This window comes from Mustela nivalis, assembly GCF_964662115.1.
Source record: "Mustela nivalis genome assembly, chromosome: 3".
NCBI classification, from domain to species: domain Eukaryota; kingdom Metazoa; phylum Chordata; class Mammalia; order Carnivora; family Mustelidae; genus Mustela; species Mustela nivalis.
Window position 1 is genome coordinate 4,305,284 of NC_139022.1, and position 21,292 is coordinate 4,326,575.

General features: G+C 36.4%; 1 protein-coding gene across 1 annotated transcript; it reads left to right on the plus strand.

Moving 5' to 3' along the window:
- The first annotated feature begins 351 nt into the window (after nt 1-351).
- LOC309861242 (olfactory receptor 2T33-like) lies at nt 352-9,806 on the plus strand. Its single transcript, XM_082724028.1, has 2 exons — nt 352-488; nt 8,692-9,806. Exons 1-2 carry the CDS (start codon nt 467-469, stop codon nt 9,615-9,617), a joined length of 948 nt encoding a protein of 315 aa, XP_082580154.1. The 5' UTR covers nt 352-466; the 3' UTR covers nt 9,618-9,806.
- The last annotated feature ends 11,486 nt before the right edge of the window (nt 9,807-21,292 follow it).

A 21,292-nucleotide genomic window follows, 5' to 3' on the forward strand; every position in this document is an offset into this window, starting at 1 on the left:
ATTTAGTCTCCCCTCTTGGGGTGATTTTTAACAGGGGGTGGGTTAAATTTCACTCTGTCCCCTACGTAATTGCGAGATTTTCTTGACACACTAGTCATTACTATAAAACAGGCTAGCAGGATTGAAGGCACTCCTGGATAGTTTGCATACATTACCTCATTTAACACTGTTATGCAGCAGATGTCCCTTTCAAATTTGTCAAATCCTCATTTGATCATTATGTGAGCCAAACAGGACATTTCTTCAGGGATCAGCTACCCTGAGATTTAAAATAATCCACATGGAGATAGTAAATGTAGAAGGTGTTTGGTCATCTATAATCTTTTAAATACCTTCCTACCGGCATTTCTAGAGCCTGGAACTCAGGACTCCTTCAGCTTTAGCCAGGTGACATGCACTTTATATTAGAACAGAAGTATTTTCTGAATTCCAAACAGTTATTTGGGTGTTGGAGCCCTGGATCTCTATGGTGGCTTCCCCTGAAGCGGGTGAATCCAGGACTCCCAGATTGGGTGCATAAAACTTAAGGTCATATTCTCCAGTGCTTTTCATTTTGTCCATTTAGTTCTATAATTTTAAAGACTAATAATCCATGGGAAATTATCCATAGAAAAACAAAGAAATTTAAATATCAGGATTTTACACAATGGCATTTTAACCATTTTCTTTGACTCTTTGCCAAAGAATTTTATAAATTTTTAAAACATGGATTTGCTTCTCAATTAACATATCATGGAGGACAAGGGGTGTTAGAGAGGAGAAAGGAGTTGGGGTAAATTGGAAAGAGAGGTGAATCACGAGAGACTATGGACTCTGAAAAACAATCTGAGGGGTTTGAAGTGGTGGGGGGGTGGGAGGTTGGGGTACCAGGCGGTGGGTATTATAGAGGGCATGGATTGCATGGAGCACTGGGTGTGGTGAAAAAAATAATGAATACTGTTTTTCTGAAAATAAATAAATTAATTTTAAAAAACCAGCATAATATATAATGCCATTTTGGTTGCTATATTGTGTCTATAGCAATAATTTTGATACTTTGATTATATAACTTCCTATTACACATTGTAAAGGAATGTGAAAAATCTTTGTGTATATAGGATGTTTTTCACATTCTTTTGGGTTATATTTTAGAATGATATCTAGAAGAGCACATATCAGTGATTCTAAGGGATAAGGGTAGTCTTACAGTTCTCACTTAACACTTTCAAATGGAAATATAGACAATTTTCATTATTATCCTATAATTATTTGTTACTCTATTCTAACTGGTAACTTATGTTACAAAGAAAAACTTTAAAAATCTGGTAGTAAAGATATAAAAACAATTATTTTGTTTAATCTGTGCTTCTTTAATTTTGTCTGAGAGTGTACATTTTCTATGATTATGTCAACCTGTATTTATCAAATATCAATTATGCACAATATATTGATGAATTTGTCAGGAAACTTGAAATTTGCTTCCTGTTCAACCTCCAAATTAGAAGGATGTATCTGATTTCATCAATTACCTCTTCTATTCATTACTTTTCTGTAGGAAAAATCACATTTTCTTGAGTACATGAAAGTGGTAGTGGCTGCTATTTACTGATTCTTGCTGTTTTCCAGTGATCAATTAAGTACTCTCTATATGCTAACTTATCTTATTTTTGTAGTAACCATGTAATATAATTAATGACTCACTTTAATTTTTTATTCATTTTCTAAGGACCCACTTTTAAAACACAAACTTGAGACCCATAGGATGTAAGAAAGTGCTCTACTTTCCAGAACTTGCAATTGTTGGAATCCATCCTCGAGGTGTGCTCTGACTCAGCATATGTCCATACACTTAACCTCCTCAGTCCTCCCTGCTTGAATTGTGTGTGGCCTGGAACCTCTGAGAGGGTCCTTTATGTAACTTGAATTGTCAAGAGGACAGGAGTTCATGTTTTCCCTTGGCTTAATCAACATTCCTAGTTATTTTGTATGTTTTAATGTACTCACAAGTTTATTTAAAATGTATTTATTCTTTATTTCCTGTATGTAATTATATTGGGTTTGTAGAAAGACTGAGTCTGGGAATGCATCCATCCAGAAAAATAGAAAGAACAGATCCCCTTTTTGAATGAATTTATCAATTACATGAAAGATAACCATTTAGTGTAGCCTATGACTTTGAGGTCCATTACTTACTTTGATTGTTAATGTGCCAATCTTCCTACTATCAAGAGAATGGTTGGAATAAAAAACAGAACTAACACAAATGTTTGAAGTTAACTTCCAGAAGCTGGGTTTGGGATTGATGGTACTTCATTCGTACCTGGTTTCTCCCCTTGATTTTCCACATACAAATCATCTTCTCACATCTCAGCTACTCCATGTAAAATTTCAAGATAAAATAGTGTTTACTTCTTTTAGTTGTTGGTATATTGGATGAGACATTGTTTATTAATGGGGTTCTCATAGTCCATGGAATACTATTTTCTAGTACATCTATAGCATGTACATCTATAGCATGTGCATGAAAATCGGGGTTATTTAGCTTTAATAGTTATGATATAATTGAAAAAAAGACCACATGAGGATGAGCCCAAAATATTGGTCAGTGAGGTATTTAACATTAGAACATAGAGATGGGAATGATGAAGCTTTGCTATTTTCAAGAAAACCAGTTTGAAGTGTGAATAGAAATGAAACAATGAATCTAAAGGGATGTTAGATTCTGTGTAATCATAGGTTTTATACAAACAGGATATGATAATATTATATCTTTTTTAATTAGTGTCAGAGATAGAATTTAGTGATTCATCAGTTGCAAAAAACACCCCGTGTTGTCATTACATCAAGTGCCCTCCTCAATGCCCATCACCAGTTACCCCATCTCCCACCTGCTTCCCCTCCTGGTTTTAATGTGCAATAAAACAACACAGGTGGTTAGATATACTCTTGAATGGACACTACCATGTATTTTAAACCTGTAGAATTAAACATAATTGAAATAAGCTGTTGATCGGAAATAACAAAGAATAAGTTTTTCTCTTTTGATTTTTATGCTTATTTTTTTAAGCAAAACATTATTTTATGTATTATAAATTCTATGTCATAGTACAATTTTTAAAATATATTAAAACAGAAGAAATTTTCAAAATTAATAATCACAGTTTGATAATCAAAGAACATATTGCCTTGGAATGATTAATATTACCATAGTCATGTGTGTTTGCTCTGTTTTAAAAAATTCATAAATGATGTATTGAATGCAATATCCAATCCATTATTATAAATATTATGTCACTGAAATTATTCCTATACTTTAAAAAATGTGTAACTTCATTACACGTTTGCTTTCAAATAAATATCCATTTTACTTGAAAACATTGATCTGATAAGTATCTTTTATAGCTAATAAATATAACAGTAAGGGAATTATTAAGAATAATCTTTGTATATATTTGTATTATGTGGTATGTGTGTGTCTTGTATTGTATCATGTGCTATGCATTTATATGTATTATCTCTTAATTCTTAAAGAGAAGGATATTATATTTCATTCCATTTTTCACATACAAAGGTTTGTCATTTTATCAAATCTGCAACCCTGTGCCATTTTATGGGCGCATTTAGGTCATTCACATTGAGAGTGATTATTGATAGATACGTTTTTATTGACATCGTGTTACCTTTGAAGTCTTTTTTTCTGTAGATTGTCTCTATATTTCTGTTCAATGCTATTCTTGGGTTTTTTTCATTTTTTATACAACCCCCCTTAATATTTCCTGCAGTATCAGCTTGGTGGTTGCATTGTCTTTTAAGCCTTGCTGGTCTTGGAAACTCTTTATCTCTCCATCCATTTTGAATGTCAGTCTTTCTGAATAAAGTATTCTTGGCTGCATGTTCTTCTCATTTAATGCCCTGAATATGTCTTGCCAGCCCTTTCTGGCTTGCCAGGTCTCTGTGGACAGGTCTGATGAAGGCTGAGAGGTAAAGAGATTTAAATTTAAATTATCTAAATGTATTCAACCACTAATCAGTAGAATAGGTACTCAAGCACGAGAAGTCTAGCCCTTAAGTCTGTACTTCAACACTGCTTGAATTGTGTTCAATTCAATTCAACATTGAAAATCATTGTATTGAGTCAGGGGGAACATCAGTGTTATCATTTCTCTGCCTTTCAAAATGTGCATTATTAAATGTCACAAACTCTCTAAAATTTAACTTCCTGCTGGATAAATGTTTATTGTAAACATTTATTTTTTTTAAGATTTTATTTATTTGACAGAGATCACAAGTAGGCAGAGAGGCAGGCAAAGAGAAAGGGGATAGCAGGCTCCCTGCTGAGCAGAGAGCCCAATGTGGGGCTTGACTCCAGGACTCTGGGATCATGACCTGAGCCAAAGGCAGAGGCTTAACCCATTGAGCCACCCAGGTGCCCCTAAACATTTATTTTTTTAACATGACTTTTCATTTGGAAACATAAGATAGAATGAATGTAGTGTCTACTGTTCTCACAATTTTTATTTTAAAATGAGATTAGTATAAACTAATTTCTTCTTCAATCATAAATCCACATAGGACATTCAAAACCATAAAGTAACTTATCATCTGAGAAATATATTTAAAGCATGAGCATTAGCTGATAGTTTACAATACAAGGATAGAGCACAAAGTGAACCACAGTAGAACAAGTGAAGCCAGTGCTGGAAAACCATCTAGAAAACTATGAATTACCTAAATGTGGAATCAAGGAGACTGACTTAAGATTGATAACATGTCCAGATATTCCAAGTAAGTTAGGAGAAGACTTTAGTTTTTATCTCCCTATCCTTGTTATTGAAACAATTTGAAATTCATATCTCTATCTTCAAAATGTCCTGACTTTGGGGTGGCTGAATCAAAGAATGTTTATATTATTTTCCTGTGAGTCAGCAATTCCATAAAGGAGCAGATCTGTCTACTCAGACCAAAAAATAAAGAGGAAAACTCTAGAATTCATATTGTAAGGTTTGATATATTTGATGACCATAGATGAAGGATGTTTTAAAAACAGTCTCAAACTTAGCATGGTCACAGTTTCAAACAATTTTTATATCAAGGCTAGTAGTTTTATCCAAATAATATACAGATGATTCATGATGAGAAAGTTAATCTGTGTAATCTAGCCCATTAACATGAAATGAATACTAACTTAGAAGCATCCCAAATATATGTAATACAAAATTTAAATATCAACATGAAAACGAAATAACAGAATTTTTTTCCTGTGTGCTTTAAATAGGCTGGGGAATATATTTGCAAAGTATATAAACAAAAATTTAAGACAATGTACATAAATAACAAAATGCTTAAAGTTACTTAAAACTATAAGGAAAATTCAAACAATACAATAAAAAATGAATGTAAGATTTTTAAAAATTTAAATTCAATTAGCCAACATACAGTACATCTTCAGATATAGAGATTATTAATTCATCAATTGCATATAACACTCAGTGCTCATCACATCAGGAGCCCTCCTTAATGCCCATCACCTGATTACCCCATCCTCCCACTCAGCTCCACTCCAGCAGCTGTCAGTTTCTCACCCTTAGTTAAGCAGTCTTACAGTTTGTCTCCCTCTCTGATTTCTTCCCATCCTCTTATCACCTCCCTTCCCCTATGATCCTCTGCACTGTTTCTTCTAGTCTACAAATAATATGACAATTGTTTTTCTCCTATTAAAGTATTTCATTTAGCATAACACACTCCAATTTCCAAGCACATAGATTCATTCATAAGTATTTGTCCTTTCCGATGGCTGATTAATACTCTATTGTATGTATAGACCACATCTTCTTTATTCATTCATCCATCAGTGGACATCTTGGCTTTTTCCCCAGTTTGACTATGGTGGACATGTTCCTCTAAACATTGGGGTATAGGTGCCCCTTTAGGTCACTACATTTGCCTATCTGGGGTAAATACCTAGTAGTTCAATGTTTGGGTTGTAGGGTATCTCCATTTTTCACTTCTTGAGGAACACCTATACTATTTTCCAAGGTGACTGCACCGCCTTGCATTTCCAACAGTGTAAGAGGTTTTCCCTTTCTCTACATCCTTGCCAACATTTGTTATTTCCTGACTTGTTAATTTTAGGCATTCTGACTGGTGTAAGGTGGTATATCATTGTGATTTCAATTTATATTTCCTTGATTACAAGTGTTATGGAACATGATTTCATGTGTCTGTTGTCCATTTGTATGTCTCCTTCGGAGAAATGTCTTTCCATGACTTCTGCCCATTTCTTGACTGGACTCTTTGTTTTCTGGGTGTTGAGTTTGAGAAGTTCTTTATCCAACATGGATACTAGCCCTTTATCTGATATGTCATTTGCAAATATCTTATGCCATTCTGTAGACTGGCTTTCAGTTTTGTTGACCTTTGCTGTGCAGATTTTTATCTTTTTTTAAAGATTTTATTTATTTATCTGACAGAGAGAGAGATCACAAGTAGGCAGAGAGAGGCAGAAAGAGAAAGGGAAGCAGGCTCCCTGCTTAGCAGAGAGCCTGATGTGGGGCTCAATCCTGGGACCCTGAGATCATGACCTGAGCCTAAGGCAGAGGCTTTAACCCACTGAGCCACCCAGGTGCCCCAGATTTTTATCTTGAAGAAGCCCCAAGAGTTCATGCCTGCTTTTCCGCCCCTTGCCTTTGAAGACATGTCTGGTAAGAAGTTGCTGCAGCTGAGATCAAAGAGTTTGCTGCAAGTGTTCCCCTCTAGAATTTGGATGTATTCCTGTCTCACATTTAGGTCTCGCATCCATTTTGGTTCTATCTTTATGTATGGTATAAGAATAGGCTCCAATTTCATTCCTTTGCATGGGGCTGTCTCATTTTCTTAACACCATTTGTTGAGGAGACTGTCTTTTTTCCATTGGACATTCTTTCTTGCTTTGTCAAAGATTAGTTGTTTATAGAGTTGGGGATTCATTTCTGACACTATTCTGTTCTATTGATCTGTGAATCTGTTGTGTCAGAACCATACTTCTCTGCTGATTACAGCTTTGCAATACCACTTGAATCAGGCATTGTGATGCCACAAGCTTTCATTTTCTTTTTCAACATCCCTCTGGATATTTAGCCTTTACTGGTTCCATACAAAATTTAGGATTAATTATTCCAGCTCTGTGAAAAATGTTGGTAGTATTTTGATAGGGAATGTATTGAATGTGTAGACTGTTGTGGGTAGCATAGACATTTCACAAATGTATATTTTTCTAATCCATGAGCATAGAAAGTTTTTCCATTTCCTTGTATATTCCTCAGTTGCTTCATAAGTATTTTGTAGTTTTTAGAGTACAAATCCTTTACCTCTTTGGCTAAGTTTCTTCCTAGGTATCTTGTGGTTTTGGTGCAATTGTAAATTGGATAAATTCCTCAATTAGTCCTTCTACAGTCTTATTGTTAGTATATAGAAATGCAAGCTATTTCTTTGTATTGATTTTAGATCCTGCCACATTGATGAATTTCTCTTTGAGTTCTAACATTTTAAGGGTAGAAGCTTTTGGGTTGTCCACAGAAAATATCATGTCATCTGTGAAGAGTGAGACATTGACTTCTTTTCCAGTTGGAATTCCTTTTATTTCTTTTTGTTTTCTCATTGCTGAGGCTTGAACTTCTAGTACTATTGTGAACAACAGTGGTGAGAATGGGCATCCTGGTTGTGTTTCTGACTTCCGGGATAAATCCCTCAGTTTTTCCCATTGAGGATGACATTCACTGTTGGCTTTTTGTACGTAGCTTTTATGATATTGTGCTATGTTCCCTCTGTCCCTACATTTTAAGAGTTTTAATCAAGAGAACATGCTTCATTTTTAAAACATTTAAGGCAAGTTAAAACTTATTTAAAAAATGTTTCTTGGGGTTATATTCATTTATGAAATTGATTTTTTATAATACGCACATTTAGTTAAACTCAACATATTGTGAATATATATTAGATCTAAAATTATTACAAGGCCTCTAAACTCAGACAAATTCCCTGTAATCACAAGTACCCCCCAGGATAACATAGCCAGTATGGGGGCAGGTGTTCTGAAGCAATGTCTGTGGTAGCCAGGAACCAAGAATATTGAAACAATGTACTGAAAACACATGTAAAACAGAAATATAACCGTTTTGTGTTTGTCATCTGCAATCTGAGCTATAGTAGTTTTACATTTAGTTTTGAATATTTTTATATTAAAACAATTCCTTGTGGAAGAAGGAAACTTTGAGAAGCTAAATTAAGTATATGATAAACATGAAAAATTCATAATTAAGAGATATATCACATCAATATTGACTAAAATGCAGGACTATGAGGTTCTTTCAACACAGAAGTACAAACATTTTAGAAAACTGGAATTTCATAGTATTTCCTATCAGAATGAATAAATTATATGTGGCACCCTAAGAAGATACAAAAAATAATAGAGAAATATATGTATTGCAATATATCCTTGTCATGCAATTTTCTTAGGATTAAAAAAAATGTGTAATAACACAGAGATGTATGAAAGGATGGTAAGGCCAACATCTTGCTGCAAAGTGAAAGACTAAAGATGTAATAATTCCTCAAGGTCTCTCTCTCCCTCTCTCTCTCTTTCTTTTATGTCATTTGACCACCTCTTCTTAAGTAAATGCCTAACTTTCCTTTCAAGCAACTCATTATTCTTTATTATTCCTTGCCTTGCAGGCATGACTGCAGCCATGGAGGATTTAAATGACACCACAGAAATGAACTTCATTCTCTTAGGGCTCTTTAACCACACTCAGACCCATGTGTTCCTCTTCTCCATGGTGCTCATGATCTTCTTCATCTCCCTGTTGGGCAATTCCCTCATGATCATGCTCATCCATGAGGACCCTCAGCTTCACACGCCCATGTACTTCTTGCTTAGCCAGTTCTCCCTCATGGACATGATGCTGGTCTCCACCATAGTCCCCAAAATGGCAACCAACTACCTGATGGACACCAGGACCATCTCTCCTGCTGGTTGTGGCACCCAGATCTTCCTGTTTCTCACTCTGGGAGGGGGTGAATGCTTCCTCTTAGCGGCCATGGCTTATGACCGCTATGTGGCCATCTGTCACCCGCTGCGCTACCCCATCCTCATGAATCAGAAGCTCTACTTCCACATGACCACAGTCTCCTGGATTCTGGGAGGGGTGGATGGGCTGATGCAGGCTGGGACCACTCTGAGCTTTCCTTACTGCCATTCTCGGGTAATAAACCACTTCTTCTGTGAGGCACCCTCACTTGTGCACCTTGCCTGTGCTGACACGACCTTTTTTGAGTTTTTCATGTATGTGTGCTGTATCTTAATGCTCTTGATCCCTCTGTTTCTCATTCTGGCCTCCTACAGTCTCATCTTGGCTGCTGTGCTTCGCATGAAGTCCATAGCAGCTCAGAAGAAAGCCTTTGCCACCTGCTCCTCTCACCTGGCTGTTGTGGGGCTCTTCTATGGAGCTATCATATTCATCTACATGAGGCCCAAATCCTACCATTCAGTGGCCCGTGACAAGGTGGTCTCTGCTTTCTACACCATCTTCACACCTGTGTTGAACCCCCTTATATACAGTGTGAGGAATAAAGACGTGAAGGGGGCTTTGAGAAAGTGAATAGAAAAACATTTTCTGGGACATCTATAGTGAGAGTGATTTGATACCAGCTTGTACCAGCCCAACTGGATCCACTATGAAATTTCATGTATCAATATATTTTGCTCTCATCTGGACAGTTTTCAATGTCTAAATAAAACTATTTATTTTTTATTTGGTAAATTAAAATTTACATTTTTCCTGCTTTCATACATTGTCATAGTATTTTTGTTCTGGACGTTGAACCTCAACATTAGTAGTAAATGAGGTACTGTAAGTAAAAGATATGCTCAACTTTGATACATGAAAGAGATTTTCAGCCTTTAATGTCCTTGGGCCCTGCTCACAGGATCTCAAGGTAGCTAAATTTTAACCATTATCAGAATCAGCAAATTTGATTTCTGACCTTGACATCAATTGTATGTCTGTTTCATTTATAAATAACCTAAATGAGAGAATTCCAAACATTAAGCTAAAGGTAGAAGGTCCCTGGTTCCCATGAGACTGAAGTCATACAGCCCTGCAGATAAACTAAGTCCTAAAGTTACAGTCCTAAAATAAGATAAGCTCTATAACTTCCTGAAATGTATTTCATCTGATGATATGTAATACTTCATGTCTTATGTTCTTAGTGAAGACTGTATCCCAGTCAGTTGTCCTAGCCTGGGCTTGAAAACAAAAACAGAACAGAACAAAGGACCTTTTCCTTTAAAGATTCTAAAAGGTTTGTTCATTTTGTGTCAACAACACCAACTATTTTGTGTGTGTGTGTATAATTTTGAGGATGAATTATTTAAAGAGGTAATAATTAATTTGAAAAAGAGCAGTGTATATCCTAGTTTCATATAATTTTGACAAAATAGATTTCAAATAAATAGTTAAATGAATATGAAATAAAATACTTAAAAATCTTGTGGGAAACACTGTCAAAATTTTTGCTAGAAGAGGATGTTCTGAGGGTATAGGTAAGTTTAAAAAATCATTATGGACAAGGTAAGCAGATTGAACTGTGTATGGTTAAATACCTGGCATTCACTGGCTGGCTCAGTCAGTAATTCATATGACACTTGATATCAAGGTCATGAGTTCAAGACCCATGTTGGACATACAACTTACTTTTAAAAATATGCAGTAATCATGAAGTGTAGCAGTGAGCATCTCGACCTGAACAAAGTAACATTCATTAAAAATGATAGAATTAGGCACACAAATCAACACAGACAATAGATTGATTCATAATAGTGATATGGAACAAAAATCCATTTTCCACAGGTTAAAATAAATATTTACTCTTGACATACATAGATAAGAATTCATCTTTGCTCCCAAGAAAGCCCCAGGGCTGAAGGATCATCTTCATTGTGTTTCAATAAAGGACATAAATCTAATGGCTTGGGAGAAATTTTATAATCTTTCTACAACTTTTGAGTTATAAGTTTTAGGATAATTAATTAAAAAAAAAACAGAGAAAGACATGTACCCTACAAAACTGATTCTAAGGAAATGTCACTTTAATGTGACATTTTTAATAATGAAGAATCAAATTTAAATGGCCTCTTGCCAAAATTCTTAAAATCTGAACTTTAACATCTTGATGAGCTACTGAGTTCTCATTTATGTCATTATCTCACATCATCTCAAACAAAAGAACATAGCTATATATTTTTAAAATTCTGTTCCATAATTTTTTAAGTATAAAATTTCACTCCCAATAGAATGTCAGGACCTTGAAGTAGAAGTGTTAGAATAAATTTTTAAGCTCCATAATCACCCACTCAATTAAATTTAACAGATTAAATTACTGGGGAATGATATGCCAACTTTGACATCACACATCGGTCTCAAACACAATTCATTCTAAGTGTTTACAATGTAACAATAGATAGTATAGTCCAGGCTATGTAAAATTATATGCTTTAGGCTACAATCATTTAAAAAGTACTTATGCTACTTTAGTTGAGTGATTCACATATTGGAATATAAGAAGTCATGAAACATTTATGCTGATAAAAATATGTATATGCATTTTTATATATTTATATAATATACTGTGAGCTATCTTGGAGATGAATCTCCACATCTCACTTCAGATGCCCCAACTGACATAAAAGTGATGTGTCTAGCAAACTTTGCCTAAAAAAGTTTTATGAGGAAAATAATGTAGTATTGTTATTTTAAATCACTAACATTTGATTGTCTTGCTATACAGCAATATTAACTACAACATAATTTGATTCCTGGAAGAGGCATAAATCCAAACCTCATACTAAAATCGCATCATTTTTTTCATAGAATCTGTTTGCAGTCAGAATTTTTTTTTAATCAATAAACCATAGCAAAGCAAAACAAAACTCAAAGAAACTGTTTGCAAAAAACTAAGGGCCTTGAGAAACCAGTTTCTATAACTAATACAATGTTAAATGTTTATTGAACTTGAAAAAATGAATAAACACATCATTTATCATCAGGGAAATGCCAATCAAAATTACAATGAGATATTACCTCACACCTTTCAGAATGGCTAAAATCAGTGACACAAGAAAAGCAGTTGATGGTGAGGTTGTGGAGGACATGCATATTGACTGGAATGCAAACAGTGCAGTCACCATGGAAAACGATATGGAGGTTCATCAGAAAGTTAAAAATGGACCTACTCTGTGATCCATCAATTGCACTACTAGGTATTTACCCAGATGATGCTGAAAGACCGTCGATCCGCACCCAAGCCTCCACTGGATGCAAGTTGCAAGAGGTTTATTGGTTACACAGGCACCTGCGGACGCATCAGCCTTTGTGGGCTGAGCGCGCCGGGCTAAGTTGGGGAGCAGATTATATAGGGCAAGGTTGGGGTGGCGGGAAGCAAATTTACAGAGGCAGATGCTTGGTTACAGGGATCTGATTGGTTAACTTAAATCAAGCACTGGGTTTAAGGCACTGGGTTTAAGGCAAGGACACAACGGTTTGTTCTGGTGGGCCTTGGCTCAGCACTCTGGAAAGTCCCAGGTACACTCTATTCCTCATTTGTCTTTTCTTTTGACAGACCGGGTGATCACAGACAATAGACATCCTGGTATGTGTTGCCATCCAGCTATGGGAACAATCAAGCCTTCAGCAAGGGGATAGGGGGTGCTTTGGGGAGTAATGCGCCCATGATTCCAGTAACATCAGGTTACTTAAACAAGCCTTTAGCAAGGGGAGAGGGGTCTTTCATTCCCCCCTTTTTCTTTATCATGGATAGAATCTTATATCCATTTGCTTTGTTTATGAAGTAAGTCAGTTTGAGATCCGGTCTGTTTAATTAGTTGATATTGCTGTGTCAGTATCATTGTCCAGATTACTGACAAGCGATCTTTTACAAACTGTAAGAGTTTATTTAAGATACAAGGGCCGATTGAAAATTGGGTTATTGATAAGGTAACTTCTTTGTTGTAATCTCAAGGACATTTGCAAACCAAGGGAGGCTCCTGTCTTGCAGGATTGTGATCTCAGCAAGTCAACTATTTATCATTTTATGGCAGTTAGGGGTGCCTGAGGAAAGCTCCACATATGGAGGGGAGCGGGTGAAGGGGGGATGCAAGGCGCCAGCTTTTAAAAACCCTTAAATTTTTAAGGTGGTTGAAGGTGGAAGGTCTCATCTTCTATAAATTCTTTGTGATGAATAGGGGTGTAGAGCTGTCCCTACCTACTGGGGTTAATATTGATCCGGGTAGAAATGTATAAGGGAGTTTCAAAAGGTGGAGGTAGTTGAATCCAGCACTGACAATAAAGAGGTGTCCTTGCGCGTGACAAGGATCGTCTGTCGTGGTGTAGTCATTGTAGCAATGGAGTCTCGGCACCAAGTAGAGAAACATGGAACAAAGCAACATATTAATAAGGCGATAAGAATGAGAAGCCCGAAAAGGAGATTCGGCCATAGTCCTCCTTCAAACCAGAAACTTAACCATTTACTGAGAGAAAGAGAAGGATCTTGTAGGCCTTAATTTGGGTATTCATATCTTTTATTAGTCCTGTGACATTTTTGTGATAGTCTGGAATGTATATACACACAACATTCTGTCTTGATAATTGCACATGTGCTACCCTGGGCTGTTGTAAGGACATCTAAGGCCAGCCTATTTTGTAGGACTGCCTTGCTTATCTGTGACACTTTGGTATTAAGCTGGGAGATGCTATTTAGTGAATCATTGAGTGCCTTTGTAGTATATTTATTAAGGACTTCTACATGCCACATGATATCCCCTAGTCCCACAGATGGAACAAAAATGGATGCTATGTGATTATACCATTTAAAAACAGATCGTGTTCATCTTTGTTTCAAGTTGGGGAGATTAGCAGGAGTTGTAATGGTTTTAGTAATGCGCCCATGATTCCAGAAAAATCCCCTTTCCTTCCAAATAGCTCCATGGGCATGTGGTACCAGGAAGGCATATTCGGAGTCAGTATAAATGTTAATTCTTAGGCTTTGGCAATTGCAAAGTGCTACTGAGCACCATGGCACACCTAACTTTTTTTCTTCTTTCTATGAAAACTATTTTTATCAGAAAACCAACTGTCATTCATAATTTTAACAGGGGCATCTTAAACCTGGCCATATAGAATAAGTTAGATTAATAATCTCTGAACATTTTTGCTCTATAGAGAAAGAAGTACAGTGGTCAGGTTCAGGCATACAGGTAACTAGGTTTAAAGTTTGACAAATTTTAAGTTTTATTTCTGGCATCTCTGTTAGTGTAGCCCAGTATTTAATAAGTCGGCCTCCATAGTCCATGGGTGGCCTTTGGCTACTAAGACAAATCTGGAACTGATGTGACATTATTACAGTTAGGGACTGTCCCATAGTGAGCTTTGAGGCTCTTTTATGAGGCCTGTTTGAGGTTTTGCTAAAGCATCTGTTTGCAATTGCACCTCAATGGAGGTGGCCTCTAGATAAATATGACTAAGGGATGAAACCAATAAGAATACCTTTGAGTGGTCCAACCTTAACAATATCCTGATTACAGAGGATCATTGTCAAGTGGGAGAAGAGTGCGGTATGCTGGCTTTTAGGCAATTTCATTATTCCAGTTGTTTAATCATGTGCCGTGGGGTCTGCTAATATCCCCACAAAATAATAAGATTGACTAAAGAAGCTATTGTACAACTTCTCTGAAGTTTACCTCAAATTGTTTAGCTTAGGTAAACAAACATTTAAAGACAATCAAATCTAGAATTTAACATCCATAAAGGTGTGTTATTAAAACAGAATTTTTTCTCTAAAATAACCCTCATTTACAGAGATAGCCAAATCAGGACTAATTCACTTGTGAAATAAGTTTAGTTTTAACAAACTTGGCCTATTATTTACATAAGCTCAGCAAGAACAATGAGTGTGATCAATAGATCTTTTAACATCTGCTTTGCTGGAACTTTTAATAAGGAATCTCTAGGTTGAACTTTTAGTAGCCTCTCCAGGCCAGAAGCCAAGCCCTGTACTTGCCATCAGGCATGCCTGCAATACCTGTCGATTTGGGCGAATTCCTCAGTGGGCGAATTCCTCTTCTGAGACCGCACCTACCAAGGAGTGACATTCTTTACTCACCTGGTGAGGCTGCTGGGAACTCTGTAAGCAAGGTATCAGGCCAGCAGTCCCAAGGGGCTTTATGGCTCCAGGTTTTTTTAAAGTCAACCTTAGTTTCTTTAAACTGTCTGGTCATATCTGAGTCTTTTCAAATATGACATTCCAGTCAAAGCCTTGGTAAAAATAACCCGTGTTTTTAATTCTTTCCTGTTACAAGGAGAACAGATTCTTATTGAATTTATGCAAATGACTGATTGCCATGGAAGAATGCTTACTTATTGAGACCTTTTGGTTTCAGAGGGTTCAGATAGAGAGAAAAGCTTGAATGCTTTGAGCTCTTTTACAAATGAGCACTTTTACATCTCTATAAGTTACAGATAACTGGGAGGAAGTATCCCTAGTCCGGAAGAGCAAACATTAGAGAGAACCAGTAATGTTTAAAGTAAGACAAAACATTAAGAGACATAACATTATAATCTTTTAGTTCATTTAGTTCCATGTTACTAATTCTGGTGAATGCAGCTTTAGTCTGTTTTGGAAATTCTTACCCATTTCAGTTTTAGGATTTTTAAGTAGATCAAAAATCTGTATTTGTCCTGAAAGTCCTTTATAGGAATCTTCTTGAAAATAAAACTCATTTTACAAGAGAATTAAAACCATTATAAATGACAAAAACTCAGTATGGATATGGTTAAAGCTAAAGAGACACTGGAGTTTACAATTTAGCAGCAAGAAAATCAGGTTATTTTTGTGATACATAACATTTTCATAATTACAGTATCAAGCGATGATCTCTCAAAACATTAAAACTTTAGGAAGTGCGTAGAATCTCTAGAATAATTATAGTATTTTCCCAAATGTAATCCAAGGTTTATCATCGGTTCAGTAGTATTTCATGAGCAACTTCATATATCAAGGAAAAGCCTGAGTTAAAGAGCTTTTACAATTTAAATCTTGTCAACATTTGCTAAAATCTTAGAAATTTTTGAAGCACATGCCTAAATATAATTAGGGATGTTAAATACCTGATTAAAAAAAGCATAGAAACTGGTTTTTCTGGGCAGGCAAAGAGAAAATCATTTACATTCTCATAACAGGAGATCAATTAATCTAAGAAAACTTTGTCCTTTGAACAGAGAATTTCAATCTTGTACTAATGTAATGTACCTTTAAAACCCATTCATTTAGTCTATCTTAGTCCGTCCTGACTATCTACAACTTTTCTTTGCATTCAGGTTTTGTCCCAAGTCGTTTTCTTTTAAACAATCATCTCATTTAGGATAAAATTACCTTTAACAAAATGTATTCCCATTTCTTAAATTTTTCTTACATATTTCCTATTTTCTTACATACAGAGTTTTCCTTATTTCCATTAGTCTCAGTTATACTAAGCAGAACTTTGTATTCTTAGAAACACCTTTAGTTATTAACTAATTGTGAACTGTTACAACAGAATTCTTCAGGTGGCAAATTTATGAATCAGTTAAGTGGCAAACAAGTTTACCAACAGATTTAAATACTCTTACAAAAGCACAAACCTATATCCAGTAATTAATGACCTAGCATTTTATCCTGCTTGGTTAAGACCTAGATGTTTACAATTCAATTCCATTTGTCATCCAAGCAAAACTTTAAAGCTTTCAGATTATCAAAGACTTTGAAAGCTACTTCAGCAATTACCCATTAGAACTTTGAGACAGACAATTAACCATCAGTTTAGTTATTTCTTTACTAACAAATTTTAATAAATAACATGAGCTTATTTGACCTTCAGTAAACTTCGAAGTTTCACATTTACTGCTGATAACTTAAAAGACAGGTCTTATCTTAATTAAACCAACAAACTTAACTTAGTTCCAACACTGATTTACGTTCCATCTGGACCCACTCCACTTTGAATGTTTACCTGAGACATGGTTGGGAAGATCTGGAGTGAGGGGGTGTTAGGTCCAGGGGGTGCTCTTCTTGCTCCTTGACAGTGAAGAGAGAAGGAGCTGTGGTGAATGATCTAGAGGCCAGTCATGCAGGCTGCACACACGTTGGTACAGAAATAGGAGAAGAGGGAAACAGAAGAAACAAAGTGCTGCCAGGAGGCAGAGAAAGGATTCCCAGTTTTGGAACTCCTAAGGCCCAACAGAGGAGCAGACATCATGGTTTCCCATTAGCAGGGGGGAGGGATTAGGCAGTTTAAGTTGGGCCAGAGAACACAGGGAAACCTCCCCAAAACAAAGAGTTTTGGCAGCTGCTTGGGAATACTCCCTATAGTCTCTGTCCCGAGTCAGACCAACCCCAGTTGGCTCCAGTTATAGCCATCAACACAGGAAGTGAGTAAGGGAGAAGCTCCCACATCTATTAGGAGAAACAGAGAGAAATAAAGTCAGACTCCCCTTTGCTAGGGATGGCCCAGCAACCTGGGTTTACTAGAAGAAGGCTTATTTACTTAATTATCATCCAATATGCCAGGAGAAAATTTACTAGCTGACTCATTGAATCTGGTTTTAGCTCTTAATACCTATCTCTTATATTCCCTCCCGATATGTACGATGTTGCAGACAAGGGGAGGGGGACCTTTCAGATGCTGTCCTGCTCACGTCCCTCACGGGAGCTTAGGAGCATCTTAGCTAAGGCCTATCCGTATAAACCCCGGACCAGGCTACTCCATGGAGTAGATGACCGTTATGCCGTATGACACTCCGCGAGACTCAGGGTGCAGCCCACTCAGACTCCATAGCTGAAGGCGATATAGCCACACAAACACATTCACACAATCAGGCATTCCTCAGATTCAAACAGGTTAGACAGCCTCCCTTTAAACAAAATGTAACCTTTATGACCAGTGTAAGGAACATATAACCACATTTAAAGACATTAATAGGACAATTTAGACATTAGACATAGGAGATAAAAACAGATAACTGATTCGGACGGTCAGGAGGATCCTTCCTGACTCACAGATGGTCAGGAGGATCACAGAGGTTCCTTCCTGACTCACAGATGGTCAGGAGGATCACAGAGGTTCCTTCCTGACTCACAGACGGTCAGGAGGAGCACAGAGGCTCCTTCCTGACTCACAGATGGTCAGGAGAAGCACAGAGGCTCCTCCTAACTCACAGACAGATGCGGTGCAAGAACATAAAAACAGACAAACAGAGAGACACAGACACAGATGCTGGCCAGCTTACCTCCTGGTGGGGATTGGCCGGGGTCTTGGGTGGGATTCCAAGAGATCTCAGTGGGACCTCCAAATGAAAGACCCTTGATCCACACCCAAGAAGCAGACACCAAGCCTCCACTGGATGCAAGTTGCAAGAGGTTTATTGGTTACACAAGCACCTGCGGATGCATCAGCCTTTGTGGGCTGAGCGCGCCGGGCTAAGTTGGGGAGCAGATTATATAGGGCAAGGTTGGGGTGGCGGGAAGCAAGTTTACAGAAGCAGATGCTTGGTTACAGGGATCTGATTGGTTAACTTAAATCAAGCATTGTCAGGCACTGGGTTTAAGGCAAGGACACAACGGTTTGTTCTGGTGGGCCTTGGCTCAGCACTCTGGAAAGTCCCAGGTACACTATTCCTCATTTGTCTTTTCTTTTGACAGACCGGGTGATCACAGACAATAGACATCCTGGTATGTGTTGCCATCCAGCTATGGGAACAATCAAGCCTTAAGCAAGGGGATAGGGAGTGCTTTGGGGACATCAGGTTACTTAAACAAGCCTTTAGCAAGGGGAGAGGGGTTTTTCAATACAAAAATACTAATTCAAAGAGATACATGTACCCCTGTTTACAGCATCAATATTTATAACTGTCAAGATATAGAAGCAGCCCAAATGTCCATCAATCAATGATTGACTAAGGAAGTAATCTATATATATGCAATAGAATATTAATCAGTTATAAAAAAAAATGACAAAGATATAAATATAATGATTCAAAGTGGTACATGCATCCCAAACTTTATAGCAAAAATGGCCATAATAGCCAAAATAAGCAGAGTTCAGATGCGCATCAACAGATGAATGGGTAAAAAGAAATAATGTATTATATATAATATATATTATATATATACTACATATATATTGGAATATTACACATCCAAAAGAATGTGCAATTCTTTTGATGTGATATTACACATCAAAAAGAATGAAGTCTTTCCATTTGCAATGACTAGATAGAACTAAAGGGCCTCTTATTAAGTGAAATAAGTCAGTCAGAGAAAGATAAGTATATGATTTTCACTCATAGGTAGAATTTAGAAACAAAACAGATAAGTATAAAGGAAGGGAGAGAAAAATAAAATAAGATGAAATCAGAGAGGGAGAGAAACCATTAGATACTCTTAACTATAGGAAACAAACTGAAGGTTGTGGAAGGGGAAGTGAGAGGGGGTGTGATAGCTGGGTGATGGACATTAAGGAGGGCATTTGATGGAATCAGCACTGAATATTATATGAAGTGATGAATCACTAAACTCCACCTCTGAAATGGATTATACACTATGTTAATTGGTTTTAAATAAAATTTCAAGAATAATGAAATTTTGCTATTTCCAACAAATGGGTGGAGCTAAAGAATGTAATTCTAAGCAAAACGAGTCAATCACAGAAAGACAAATATCATACAATTGCACTCATATGTGGTATTTAAGATACAAAAAAAAAAACAAAAACAAAAACAAAAAAAAACTCCACAAAGGGAAAACATTGGAGAGAGGGAAAGCAAGAAACAGACTTAATTACAGAAAATGAGCTGAGGATTACAAGGATAGGTGAGTGGGTGGATGGGTGAGATACACAAAGGTAATTAAGCATACCTTTACCTTGATGAGCACTGAGTGATGTATACAATTGTTTTTGTTTTGTTTTGTTTTGTTTTTAACTTTTTATTTCTTTTCAACGTAACAGTATTCATTGTTTTTGCACCACACCCAGTGCTCGATGTAATCCATGCCCTCTCTAATACCCACCACCTGGTTCCCCCAACCTCCCACCCCCACCCCTTCAAATCCCTCAGATTGTTTTTCAGAGTCCATAATCTCTCATGGTTCATCTCTCCTTCCAATTTCCCTCAACTCCCTTCTCCTCTCCATCTCCCCTTGTCCTCCATGCTATTTGTTATGCTCCAAAAATAAGTAAAACCATATGATAATTGACTCTCTCTGCTTGACTTATTTCATTCAGCATAATCTCTTCCAGTCCCGTCCATGTTGCTATCAAAGTTGGGTATTCAGCCTTTCTGATGGAGGCATAATACTCCATAGTGTATATGATCACATCTTCCTTATCCATTCATCCATTGAAAGGCATCTTAGTTCTTTCCACAGTTTGGTGACCGTGGCCATTGCTGCTTTGTTTTGTTTTATTCACTATATTTTACCCTGGAAACTAATATAACATGGTGTTAATTGCACTGGAATTAAAATATAAATGATAAAGAGAATCTTTATAGGATATAATTCAACATCTGTATTTTTTCTTTACCTCCCAGACAATTTTCATTGGGGTTCCTGGAAATGACTGAAGCTTTACATGTTTCCAGTTCCTGTAAGACAACTATTCTTTCTATGGTTCTATATATTGCTGTCCAGTCCCCGTCTTGCTTTCATATCTTACAGGAAGGTCTGATTCATGAGCTCCAGGAAGGCACCTAAAATATAATAAAATATAATATACATTATATATATATAATATGTAATTTATATAATATAAAATTATAGTACATTATTATATAATGTATTGTATTATATGTATAATGTTTTTAAATTATATTATATATAATAATGTTATTAAAATAATTTATAAATGAAAATAAATGAGAGGAGAGGGCTTATGTGGAGCCTCAGACAAAGGCTGAGAATATCTATAATTTTGGGAAACTCACTATATTCCATGATCACTTCCTGTCTCTCATGGGAATTTCATTGAAGAGGGGCACAGTCTACACAAGTCAAAAGTTTATAGAAGTATATACGTTATTTTGATAGATTTACTGTCTTTCTTGAAAAGCTGAAAAGATAAAATTTGTTTACACTTCAAAACAACAGTTTTACCAATAAGATACAGCACATAAACAAAAACCTTAATGAAAATTATGATTTTGTGGGTCAACTCTGTGGCCCAGTTGGTTAAGAGGCTGTCTTTGGC